This window comes from Scatophagus argus, chromosome 16 (genome assembly GCF_020382885.2).
Source record: "Scatophagus argus isolate fScaArg1 chromosome 16, fScaArg1.pri, whole genome shotgun sequence".
NCBI classification, from domain to species: Eukaryota; Metazoa; Chordata; class Actinopteri; family Scatophagidae; genus Scatophagus; species Scatophagus argus.
In genome coordinates, this window is record NC_058508.1 from 20,899,390 (window position 1) to 20,912,556 (window position 13,167).

The 13,167-nt window shown below is 48.0% G+C and overlaps 1 protein-coding gene across 1 annotated transcript; it reads left to right on the plus strand.

The window, feature by feature from the left end:
• Positions 1–892: 892 nt before the first annotated feature.
• Positions 893–12,965, plus strand: LOC124073008 (forkhead box protein K2-like). The gene is made up of 9 exons (XM_046414870.1): positions 893–2,257; positions 6,317–6,511; positions 7,535–7,688; positions 8,343–8,489; positions 8,582–8,775; positions 9,302–9,504; positions 9,941–10,192; positions 10,388–10,588; positions 11,354–12,965. Exons 1-9 carry the CDS (start codon positions 1,965–1,967, stop codon positions 11,551–11,553), a joined length of 1,839 nt encoding a protein of 612 aa, XP_046270826.1. The 5' UTR covers positions 893–1,964; the 3' UTR covers positions 11,554–12,965.
• Positions 12,966–13,167: the final 202 nt, after the last annotated feature.

A 13,167-nucleotide genomic window follows, 5' to 3' on the forward strand; every position in this document is an offset into this window, starting at 1 on the left:
TTTCTACTGTAGCACTGTAGTAACACCCTGACTGTGGAAAAGCGCCTCATGCAGTAACACTTCAGAAGAAAAACCCCAACTATCCCTTTAAGCACAGCACTTGAGTGAATGTCACCCCTTTAACAGCACTGACAGTCTCCAGTTACTTGAACAAAGAAGTGAGCCGCTTGTTTTTAAAGGTGACTCAGACGCGTTTTTTGAAGATTTCTTCTTGTTTTGCTTTGAGGAAGCTGGTGCTCACAAGACGAGAGAAGGGTGTGCACGCTGTATAGATGAAACATTAAAGCATGTGTTAGAGTATGTTATAGTGCTGGATGAGCAGAAAATCACCTGAGATATTGACATAAATTCAACATCAGTGATGGGGGAAAAAGCCTGGATGAGGAAATATAATATGGATTATTATCATTTAGATTAGGAGGGGGTTGCATACCCACCATGTTCAAATATTCTCAAAATGTCTCCCCAAAGCTTTCTGCTACAAAAATAACAAATAAAAAATAAACAACAAATAAATAACAGATTTTGAGAAGCCAGGGGATTGTTTGACATTTTATATAAGATAAGAACTTTATTGATCTCGCAGGAAATTGTTAAGTGATTCTGACATAAATTATAGAAGAAAAATGTTGCCTCTTAATTTTCTGTCACAAACTAATTGTGTGTATCAGTTCTACACAGTTATTATATCCTTAGAGCCACAAGGACTAACATTCCCCAGAAGTGGCAAAGAATGACACGTAAAATCTTTTCCATTCAGTTTTTATTATCATTTTCACAAAGGAAATCACACAAAGCGCCTTTATCTTCTTCTCTGTTATGATGATTCACTTTCAAGGGCATTTTCGTGTCCTCGAGGACATAAAGTGGCTTCCTGTTTGATAATAATTTAGCCTGAGGATGTCTAACCTTGGTTTCAACCGGATGCTGCATTGCAATGAAACGCTGTTAACGCCTGATCATCACTTCGCACCTTGCTGGAGGTGCTATCCACTGATAAAGAGGCCTTCGGCCGGTGGCACGCACACGTGCGCTCGCGCAAGCGCACCACTTCCGCACAGGCGGTCCCTCAGTGTTTACAAACAAGTGGCCTACAGATGGCAGGGTCACTCACCCCGATGATAACAAGGCCCGCAGACAGGACGGCACAGGACTGCAAACCTGCAGCCCCAGCACAGCAACGTGAAGCAGTCCTGCCTGTCTGCCCCACCATTTGTTTGCACTGATTACAGACTGTAACGATAATCATTGAAAAGACAGTCTAACCTCATCATTACACAGTAACAAGATGCTGCAGAAGGAGCGACGTGGAAAACCAGGCATGGAGCATGTAGTGGAGGAGGAAGACCAGCGTGCACTGTGTCTTCACGCTACTGCGACGTGGAGACTGGAGGCATCTCGATCCTGCAAAATGATCTAATATACGTGCGTGTTTGTCGGTTTCAACGCGGGATCACTCTATGAAATCGATGCATTGTGACAGATTATCGATTATCATTCGCTGCGGTGGTTACTGTGGCTGACTGCACGTGTAAACTCGTTGGTCCGCTCCTTCACTGCGTGCTTCAAATCTACACTCCGCCTCTTACTTTCCGCCGAACTGCATATGCGCGTACTGCTACCCACCAACCGACCTTGAATGTGTCCTCGGATGAAGTCTCAACCCTGATTGGTCGCAAGTGTAGGCCTGCATCGGCTTTCTGCCTTCTCATTGGTGGAATGCGCTGTCACTCAAGACATATCCTTCTCCTGCTGGTTTGGTTGGATCTCTCTGCTACCCTTTCTCTCGGCGGTGGGTCGGAGCCGCTGTCCCTGGCCTCGCATGTTCCCCTCTAAATTCCTGTTTTGAATTTGATGCCCCTTTTATTGATTTGCTCCACCATTTGAAAGGGCGCATTCGGGCGTCTGTAGTCTTGGGTTTTATTTGTCCCAATATTTGACGTTTACAGACTTGTACACGAAACATGGCCGTGGTGAGCGGATCGTCTGGGCCGGTCGCCCGGCTCGAGGGCCGTGAATTCGAATACATGATGAAAAAGCGCTCGGTGACCATCGGCCGGAACTCGTCCCAGGGCTCCGTGGACGTGAGCATGGGCCACTCCAGCTTCATCTCGCGGAGGCATCTGGAGGTGTTCAACGTCAGCGACGACGGCACCAGCAGCGGGGATTTCTACCTGAGATGTCTCGGTAAAAACGGGGTGTTTGTAGACGGAGTGTTCCTCAGACGGGGTGCCCCTCCTCTGCAGCTACCGCGAGTGTAAGTTCCCCCCTCTCGGCGAACATGTGGATGCTAGCGCTAGTAGCCAGCCAGCTAAAGTGAACAGTTAACAACATTGGGTTTATATTGGCCAGCAGGGTTGAAGGGGGCCACGTGTTTTAGCATGTTAGCAAGAACTCCGCATCCTGTTTCCAAAGCAGTTTTCTTTGTTGACATTTCTGCTAGCAGCTGTGTTAATTAGCCGCCTGCCCTTATTCCACATTCCCTCCTGAGGTTAACTTAGCGTTAGCCGCATACCACAGTGCCTGTGTTGAAGCTCCTTAGCCAAAATAACTGAGCTAGCTCTTAGCTATGGGGAAGCTATTGTTGATGTTGACTTGGAGTGCGTTTCTCTATCACGTGCTCGCTTCTACCTCAGAAATGTATGTCCCGTGATAGTGTAAACATTCGCCCTTGTTGTCATGCAAACATGTTAGCCGGCAGTTAGCCGCAGCTCCCCTGTAGTTGTGAATGGAGCTCCTCTCGACCCCTAAACGTAAACAAACCAGCCCGTCCCCGCCCTGCCGGCTCACAGCGCCACAGCCTGCGGGACCTTTGGCCTCTATTGGCTCTGCGGCGTTTTTCAACAAAACATTTTCCAACGTTATCCTATTAAACAATAATTCGAGCTTGATAGCTAGCTTGTAAGAAATGAAACAAGCCGTCATTTTCGTCTGGCAGGCTGGTTCAGCCATGTTGTGCGTGTTGCAGCCTGCACCGTCGCATTGTTTTACTTTGAGCACCGTTGATGGTGTGTTGTTGTGAAATGTGCTGCCTGCTCTCCAAACAAACATTCATCACACAGGGGGGATCTGTAGTCCAGGTCTGTCCTTAACTGTACTGTGGGCCCGTAAGGCTTGGCTTGTGTGTTCCAGTAAACGTGCTGCTTGTTTTGGCTGTGAGCCATATATTCACTCAGTCATACAGATAAAGTTACAAATAAATAATGAAGTAGGAGTGAGTCGGGTTCAGCAGAAAACTAATCAAAAACATTTTGATAAGCGATCAACCAGACGTCTTTGGGTTGTGGTTGTGAAAAATGAAACAGTTTGAAGTAGACCTGAATCAGTTATTCTGTTCATCAAAAAGTTCATCTGAAACATTTTTTTCGTCGTTAAAGTTTTTCATCCGGAAAGAAAAAAATCAGTATGTGGTTTTGTTTTGTTGGTGGAATAAGAGAAGCAGTTTAGTCAGTGTGTGTCCACAGAATAAAACTTGAAATGTAAATCAGTCAGTTGTAAAAAGTAATGGACAGATGGATTGACAATAAAAATAAACTTCAACCCAGAATGGGAAGATTAAAAATAAAACCAACCAGTTTGTTTACATTTTGACCAGGCAGATTTATTTGGGATTTGAGCTCTCCAAAAAGTGGTTTCGATTTATTCACTAAAGTGAGTTACAATGTAGACAAAGCTACCAGCCTCTGCCAACACTAACCAGACTTCCCACACTGCTCACAGCTGTTGTGCAACCCCTCAGCATAAAACCACTTTCTGTGTATCTTACAAAGGAAAAGCTTGTTTGACTTGAAACTGCAGAAAAATATTTTCAGCAGCTGAGCGTTTCTGTGTTGAGGTTTTTAAGTTAAATTGGTTAATCTGCGTCACTCTCAGCCATGTCAGGCAGACACACAGTGCATTTCATTACACCAGTGCACAACAAGGAACAAGGAAGGAGCTTCAGTGGTTACAGATTCTTGTATCGATCAGGCTGATTGCCAATGAAGAGCTTTTAATCAGCAGCAGCCTTTACTACATGTACTTCCTTAAGTAAGAAGCTGCCTAGCATGTGCTTTACTGTAATCCTTAAGCTAGAGAGGGCACTTAATCGACCCTCTGCGTCCACGATAGGACGATGGACAGCATGAGAGAAGTGGCAGAGCTGCAGACTGCTCGCTTGTGTTCCAGGGATTCCTCTTTGGTGATGTAAACAGACTTAACAGAAAGGAACAGCCTTCCCCTCCCCTCCCTCCCTGTCCTCTCCCACACTCACAGATTTCTCTCCAAGTTGTTGTTCTTCCTGTCTTGCTGTCTTCTTTTGTTTACATTCTTCTGACTCTCTCTCTTTTTTCCAGCAGGGTGGGTGGGGGTGAAAATCAAGTGAAAGCTTTCAGCCGAAGTGTTCTTGTTTGTTGCCGTCCACACGGCTCGGCAGCGTAGCAACGGTGCGTTTGTGTTGGTGGAGTTCAGGCCTCATTGTTCGTACAGGAGAAAAATGGGGTTGATCAAGAGGCTCCAGTGAATGGGAGCTCTGAGGGGGACTCCCAGCAACAAGGACGCCGCTTTCCATACCACTGAGCCTCGCTCAGACAAGTAAACACGTCTAAGTATCAATGAGCTATCAGCATGCGGTGCTGTTCAGTTCATTTAGCAATTTGTTGTGTGGTTTGTTTACTTTCTGTTTCCTGGATATGTAGATATCCACCTAATCTCACCTAATGTGCAGACTTTGCTCATTTTAGACCATTTTGAACCATTTCATACAACAAAGGCCTTGTAATTAATAAGCTTGGATATTTTTGAGGTCTTAGTGACTGATCTGATCAGGACACAAGACGATCTGGTTGTAGGAACCATTTGAGCAGGAGAGAGTGAGTTTGTCATTGATTGATATGTTTAGACACATCTGGTGCTCACACATCCCGATCATATCTGCAAAGCCGCCGGATGTTGAGGATTGTGCTGATCTTATTGAAGGATCTTCTCCATCTTTGTGAGGGCCACAGAGAAGGCTTTACCCTTCCTGAAAGGGTGCTTGGAGGGCACATGCATGATGAAAGCGTCTCCCCTCACCCGTCTGGCTCCAGGGAGGGTTTCAGTCCTCCTCCTGCGAGGGAGTGAGTGGTGTCGAGGAAACGGATGCCAGCTCTGCGAGGGCCCGACGAGAGGAAACCCTGCTGTGCGTGGTGTTCTTTAACTAAATGAAAACCAACATTTGCCTGCGCCAGCGTCGGGCGGCCTGACGCCAACCGTGGTTTAGACGACTTCTTTGTTGGTGTCCGTGAGCGTTGACGGTTTCCGTTCAGCAGTCAGATGTCTCCCAGAGATGAGCCCGTTTTTATCAAATTTTAATGACTCCATCTTAAAACCTGCTCAGTTTCCGTTGGCAACGTCCTCACATTCCCGAGTCCTTTGTGTTGCTGCACAAATGGAGAAATGATGCAGACATTTTTCAGTAAATTGTTTTTATGTCAAGCCACAGAATCCAGTAGTGAATGTCAGCAGTGCAAGCCGGTTGTCTTCGTCAGACTGTACAGGTGTTCATGACAGTCCTGTAAAATGTCGGATTCAAAAGCTCAAGCTTGCGTTTTAGTCATTTTTTAAGCCCTGAGGTTTTATAAAGTTTTCATAAACTCGTAACATAAGCATAAGGATTTCTTACTTCTTTATACTGAGTTGAAAGTCATTGCAGGAAAATGTTGGAAAGTATCACAGCAGGCTGATGTAACTGAGCTTAAAGTGTTGATCGCTTTCGTTATTGATTAACCAACCAATATTTTTCACTTGTCATGTATTCTATAAACTGTCCAAAACCCAAAGTCATTCGATCTACAGACAAAAGTAATGAACAGTTATCACTTTGTTCTTGATATGTAATCAGAATTGCTGTCAGTTCATTTCCTGTTAACATTAATGAACATATAAATCAGTCAGCACCTTTTTAAAGCACCAGTAACCCCAGGAAAGAAGCGCACTGAGACATGGTTTCTAACTGTTGACACAGCACTGAGGCTCTAAGCATGTCTTTTATTTTTACCACTCTGTCTAATTCAGGCCCGTCCGCCACATCGGAGCAGCTCGGCTTGGCGCTTCAATCCTCTGCAGTGTAGTAAAGCAGCGCTCGCTCATAAATCCTCTGCCGTTTGCAGCTTGCAACAAAGATTTTTTAGACGGCTGTTGGAAGGAGGGAGCTTCATCAAGCCGCCGTGTTCAGATTTAATTAACCTGCACCCTCTCAGCTAATTAAAGTCAGCCGCAGCTGAGGTTTATCAGCTCATCGACGAGCGCCTCCTGTTTAACAACATCCCCTTTAAAAAAAATCTGTTGCCTTTCACAGGTGCACCTTCAGGTTCCCCAGCACAAACATCAAGATCACATTCACCGCCCTGTCCAGTGGGAAGAAAGTGAAGCGCGAAGCTCCGGAGTCCCCAGTGAAACCAGTGCAGCCCCAGATCTCCCCCCTGACCATCAACATTCCAGACAACATCGCTCACCTAATGAGCCCCCTGCCATCGCCTACTGGCACCATCAGGTACTCGTCTCTTTGCCATTCAGCTGCTTAAAGCAAGCAGGAAGTGACTTTTCTTTGTGTGACTCAGAATTCACCTGCTACTGCTGCTGCGACGGTTTCACTCAACATTTGTCAGAATACATTCACCTCTCTGGTTTGAGGCTGTTTTTGAAGGTCACTACGTAAAGTTGATAAGGTTGGTGGAAATCAACCTGAAATGCGCGTGAAATAAGTTCTTGTCAGGAACAATCGTTGAAATGCATCCAGGACACAGTTTAATAAGATGTATGTGTAAATATATCAGGGAAGGTCAGGTCGAGCTGTGCTTGTTTCACTCTTTTCCCATCCGCTCTGTAAAGGCGCATTTATCTGAACGAAGGTCCCAGCTCAGTGCGTGGTGGTAAGACCTGGCCGACCTTGAGCCGTCAGCCGACCTTCATTTGGCCCCGGTGTGAGGATCAGCTTAGACTTAGTTCAACGACTGACGGTGGCTCCGTCTCGCACTCGTAGATCCTCTCAGCCCCTGATCTCAGCCAGATGGCCTAAAACCTGCCGGGTTTCTTCTGGCAAACGAGGCCCATGTGAAGGTCATGTGATGAAACGTGTTCACTGCCGGCAGCGTAATGAAAGAGGCTGCAGGTGCAGCGCAGGTTCCTCTTTGTTTGGTTTACCAACATCTCCAGCGTCCCCTGAGTGCTGAGATGCCCATCAAATATGGAAATTGTCCCGTATTGTCCCCAGGCCTCCACGTGCCCTGCTTGTTAGACTTTGATAAAGATTTGAATGTGTTGTTGCTTTAAGCCTCATCGAGGCTCCCGAAGTGACTGCAGTCTTTCCAGACGATCTGGGAGGTTGCACGATTTGCATAGAAGTCGGTCAGAAGTGGGCCACTGCAGCACAGACTGCGGATGAGCCGAGCCAGGATCATAACGAACGGTGGCCCATTTGGGACGGGACGGGATACTTGCTCCAGAGGGTCAGTTGGATGTTTGTTTCCTTAAATTATATTCACAGTAAGTTGTGAGCTGTTGTGTTTCCCCGCAGTGCTGCTAACTCGTGCCCCTCCAGCCCGCGAGGCGCAGGCTCGTCAGGCTACAGGATGGGCGGTCGCATGGTCAGCTCTGCAGAGCTGCAGCTAATAAACGACAACTCACAGCCAGAGAACGACAAAGACGCCTCCGGAGGGGACAGCCCCAAGGTGAGAGCAGGAGGTCCGGTCGGGGGAGGGGGGCTCGGCTCTGATCAGCATGGCATGATGGTAACAGCTGTATTCTCACTCGTTGACATTTTGACACACTGTTGCACACAGCAGCCACAAGCACGGCTGAAAGTGAAAGTAACTTTGCCGCCAGCTCCGCAGCGGAGCAGATGCTTTCAAAGAGGGAAGTGAGGAAGTGGTTTGTCACAACAATATCCTGCACTGTCCTGATAATATTTTATTGTGTTCACCTCTAACCTCTAACACACACCCACAGGGCCCTTTGTGCTTCCATCCCAGACTGCTTTGAAATGTGTCTTCACAACCACAGCGTTTCAGACTCAACGGCTCCTTCTTCCTCTCTCACAGTCTTTGTTATTGTCAGGCTGCTCATGTGTGCAAAATGTTTAGAAGCCAGACAGAGAAAATTCCAACTCTATGCACAACAAGGGCTCCAGCAAAGGATGAGCGATTATTTTGGTGGATATTTTTAATCATTTTGTCCGATGGTGATTCTCACACCACACCTCTGAGCCATGCTGTCGACCTCGGGCAGTTTGGAGTGCTGAACTCGGTATCTGACACGAGGACGACTTGTTTTGCTGCAGCCGTTTGTGGTCTGGTTCCTAAGTGTGTGTTGCTCCTCCTCCACAGGATGACTCCAAACCTCCGTACTCCTATGCACAGCTGATAGTCCAGGCCATAACGCTGGCTGCGGACAAGCAGCTCACACTAAACGGAATCTACAACCACATCACAAAGAACTACCCGTACTACAGGACCGCAGACAAGGGCTGGCAGGTGAGTCCTGGACCTGCTGCAGAGCAGCGACACCTCGCTGTCCTCGTGGGGGAACGGTCACAAAAAAAGCGTTTGACGATCTTGTGTTGCAGAACTCGATCCGCCACAACCTGTCGCTGAACCGTTACTTCATCAAAGTGGCGCGGTCGCAGGAGGAGCCGGGCAAAGGGTCGTTCTGGAGGATAGACCCGTCCTCAGAGGGAAAGCTCGTCGAGCAGGCCTTCAGGAAACGAAGGCCCCGGGGAGTCCCCTGCTTCAGGACCCCGCACGGACCCCTGTCCTCCAGGTCTGCTTTCATTCACACGCTCACTCATTCATTTCAACTGTCCTTTCAGTCTCCACCGAAAACCTCCTGTCTCCTCCTGATTTATAATGACGACCTTTGTTTCTGCAGCACTTTTCAACTTCTGTGTTACGAAGTGCTTCAGAGGCAGCAAAATAAAACAGACAAGCCATAAAATGATCAGGTTTAAACAGATTAGAAAACAGAAGAAAAAAGCTCACGTGAAATGAGATGATCTTAATCACCGATCACTGACCTGACCTCCTTGGATCGTGTGTGTACACACACGTGGGGCACACGCACACAGAAATTCATACTCAGCCGTGTTACCTCCTACACAGTACAGCTGCGCAGTCTGTAGTTATTGTTGTGATCTCACTTTTTTTATTGTTAAAGCTTTTGTTGCGTCAGCCTTCGTCTCTTAAAATTGGATCAAAGAATCAATATCGCGTCATGATGAGACATGACTGCCTGAGTGTACCAACACTGTGATGTGACCGTGACCCTGACTCACCCGTCTCACCCTCAGGAGCGCCCCGGCGTCCCCCAATCACTCGGGGGTTCTCTCCGCTCACTCCAGCGGCGTCCAGACCCCCGACAGCCTATCGCGAGAGGGCTCCCCCGTTCCTCTGGAGCTGGAGACGTCCTCGGCCTCCTCCACCACCACCACCGCCGCGGTCCAGCCCAAACTGGCAGTCATCCAGGAAGCACGCTTTGCACAAAACACACCAGGTACGAGGCTTCGTCTGTGTGCGCTTGTGGTTTTCACTGCTTTAACTTCTCTGGATGCTGACTCGGGCTTTTGTCCCTGCCACAACATGTCTGAGTGCGGGCTGAACATTTGTTTGTGGTGATTGACTCAGAAACAAATCCTTTAAAAGTATTAATGGCATTTGTCCCAAATGGAAGATAATACAAATGTCAAATGTCATCATTGTTGTTAGCGACGCTCTTGAAAACACAACCGCACCACTAAGGCCAGCGCTGCTTCTGGCTTGCTCGCAGCTCCCAGGTTGTGTTCTGGCTGCTCGTGTTAGCAACATGGTTAGCAGGCTGGCGCTCACTGCCTGGCCTCTGCACAAAGCAGGAAGCAGCCGTAATGATCTCAATGTGAGAGCTCTCTGTTGAGTGAACGTCCTCTAATCAGGCTGATAATCCTGTGTTCCAGGCTCGCCTGTTAACAACCAGCCGGTACTCATAGCAGTCCAGCGTCCGTTACCTCAAACCATTAAGCCGGTGACCTACACCATGGCTTCCCCAGTGAGCACCAGCACCTCTCAGCCTGCTGTGCAGACGGTCCACGTCCTGCAGCAGATCCCAGCAGGGTCCCTCAGCCCCGCCACCACCGTCATCGCCCAGTCGGCCACCATCATCAACAAGAGCGAGCTGCAGGAGAACGGCGAGCACGCAGAGGTCAAAGGTGAGGCGGGAGGGGCGTGTCTTTATCAGCTGTCAGTCCAGTTACTAGGTGCTTCGTCGCGTCTCAGTGTGTGCGTGCTGCACTTCGCTAAGCCAGTGAAAGCAGTGTGTCTCATTATGGGCTCCTTTTTCCATTGTTTTCATTTTCACTCCCACATGAACCTTCGCTGACCGAACGTTTGCGTCCTCCTCTCAGTCAAAGTGGAGACGGTTCCCACCATCACCTCGATAGGCGGCTCCAGTCGCATCATCCAGAGCAGCCAGCCAGCCGCCCCCCTGCAGACTGTGACCATAGTGCAGCAGGCCCCCGTGGGTCAGCACCAGCTGCCCATCAAGGCCATCACGCAGAACGGCACCCACAGCATCACCACTGCCATCCAGGGAGCCGCCAGCTCAGGTGAGGAACGGCGGCTGCCCACAGCTTGCCGAGTTTTAGATGTTTTACAGCTCGATGTGGCTTTCAGACGCAGTGAGGATTATTTGGATTATCCTACCTGTGTGCCTCCACACCTGGGTGAAATGCCTCTGATCGTTTAGGGAAGGCAGGCCTCAAATCTGGAGCTTCCAACATGTTTACACTCGATTCACCGTAATTATGTAATTACAGCCTGTAATAACGTGTTGCTGCCACAGTCCCGCAGAGCTGACAGGTGATCGTAAATGTTGGGCTGCAGATAACAATTATTTTTGATTTATGGATTAATGTGCTGATTCCTTCTCAATCGACCAGTTAAGCATTTTGGTCTTTAAGGTGTCAGGTGTTAATCGTGACATTTCCCACATCCTGAGGTGAGGTTTAGATCTGATTAAATCTACAGTCGTACAAGACGGGGGGAAAGAAAGCAGCAAATCTTCATGTCTGACACAGTGGAACCTGACACTTTTGGCTTTTTAAAATCTTTCATGTTTGAATTAACCAACTAACTGATTCAGGGACATCTCGCCCGAACTCAACTTAAACATTTTGTCAGTTGAAACTGCTACTGAACTGAAAAAGGCGAACCATGAGATGCCGTTCAGCGTTGCTTGTGTTCAGCAGTGAAGACTTTCTTCTCTTCCACCTCTGAATCGAAGTCTGAGGCCCGCAGGCCTCCAGCTTCCAGGCAGTGTGAAGTGTTTCCTGTGTTAACCCACCGCCTCTCTTCTGTTTCCTCCCGTTCAGCCCCAGTCGCGGCGAGCCCCCTTCACCTGCTGGCGGCCCACGCCTCCGTCTCCGCCTCCCTCCCCACCAAACGACAGAACGGGGACCAGCTGACCAATGAACAGCCGGACGCCAAGCGCATCAAATCAGAGGACGAGTCGGCCCCGGCCACAGACTCGGACTCGTCTGCAGCTAACGACTCGGGCAGCCAACCCAACTAATCTGTACAACCACATGCCACATGACCCCTACCACCATCACCACCACCATCACCTTCTCCTCCTCCCTCCACGGTTTCTCTCTCTCTCTCTCTCTCTCCCTCTCTCGTCCCCGCCATTCGTTTTGTTTCTCCTCCTCCTGACTCCCGAGGTGCCAAACGGAGAGGCTTCTTTTCGTTTTCAGTTTCTGTTCGAGAGCATTGAAAGGAAACCATCGTGTCCACCCCCCTTTTTTTTTCTTTTAAAGCCCGGACTGTGGGTTGAGAACAAAACAAAGTAATGGGACAAAGATGAACTGAAAGGTGTCCCCTGTGAGACCCTGAAACAGGAGAGTGACTAAACCAAGACCACAGGAAGCCTTAACAACAATTAACCCTTATTAAGAGCTTGACCTTTGACCTCAAGCGGTCCAGCGGGGACTCGGCTTGGGCTGGACGCCACCTTTCTGTCGCACCTACCTCAGAGCAGATGGGGAGCCTCCGGTCGCCAGCAGAGAAGCATCCTCCCCCGGACCCGTCGGGACGAAGTGACCAACCGAGCGGCGAGTGTGACGAGTTCAGCGGTTAAAGAGGAAAACAAAAACAAACGGTCGTCAGAAAGGGATCAACTCGGAGCCAATATTCCTGAAACTCTGGCAGCTAGCCGCCTCACAATACTGACCTTCCTTTATCGCAGCTGTACGTAGATATGCAGTATTTTGTTGTTCAAATGTGCAGCATAGGATTTTTTTTAAATGTATTTTCACTTGCGTAGATAAGTAATAATTTAATGAAAGGAAGCGTACAAAATGAGGTCGATGACATTTCGGTAACTAAGTTAGGAAACTCACTTTTCTCACTTTTTTCTTCTTTTTTTTACGTGGACTTGCTTTTCTGTTGGGTGAAAACAGTGTAATAGTTTTTCCTAATATCCGTTTCTTTTTCCCCTCGTTCTGACATATCCATATGAATTTGCTTAGTTATGCCTACATATTTTAATACTCGCACAGATAACCGATGTAACCATATGAAATCTCCATGTGTAGTTCCAGATGTTGACCTTGCATGTACCCGACAAACCGAAGTTGTGAACTGTAAATTGAACGGAGGAAAACAAAATGCTTTGTCCGAACCAGACCTGCACTTGATTAAATGTTTGTGTTTTCATTTCCCTTCTTCTTCTTCTTCTTCTTCTGTTGTTTTCCTCCCACCCTCCTCCTCCTGGTCCCCCCGGCTGTGTTGACGTTGTGGTGTTGGCAGACCCGCCCCTCCAGTCCTCCTTGCTTGATAATTTTACTCTGTTCCGGCGACCTGGCGAGTCTGTTTTATGATTGTACACGTTCCAAACAATAAGAAAAGAAAAAAAAAAAGTCAATGTTCTGCTTCAGTGGAGAAATGCTTTTTTTTAAAAAAAAAAAATAAATTAATTTAAAGCCCGTTTGTGCATCGGTTTGTTTCAACATCTGTTTCAGTGTTGTTTTGATTCTGGCTGTAGTTCCAGTTGTCTCCACTGGGGGGCTGTGTAGGCTGTCAGATGGTTAGGAAGGCAGCAGGTTTGTCCTTTTAACACAAGATGGCTGCACCCTGATGACACATGAAGGGTCAGGTACACACACACATACACACACAATTCAAGGAA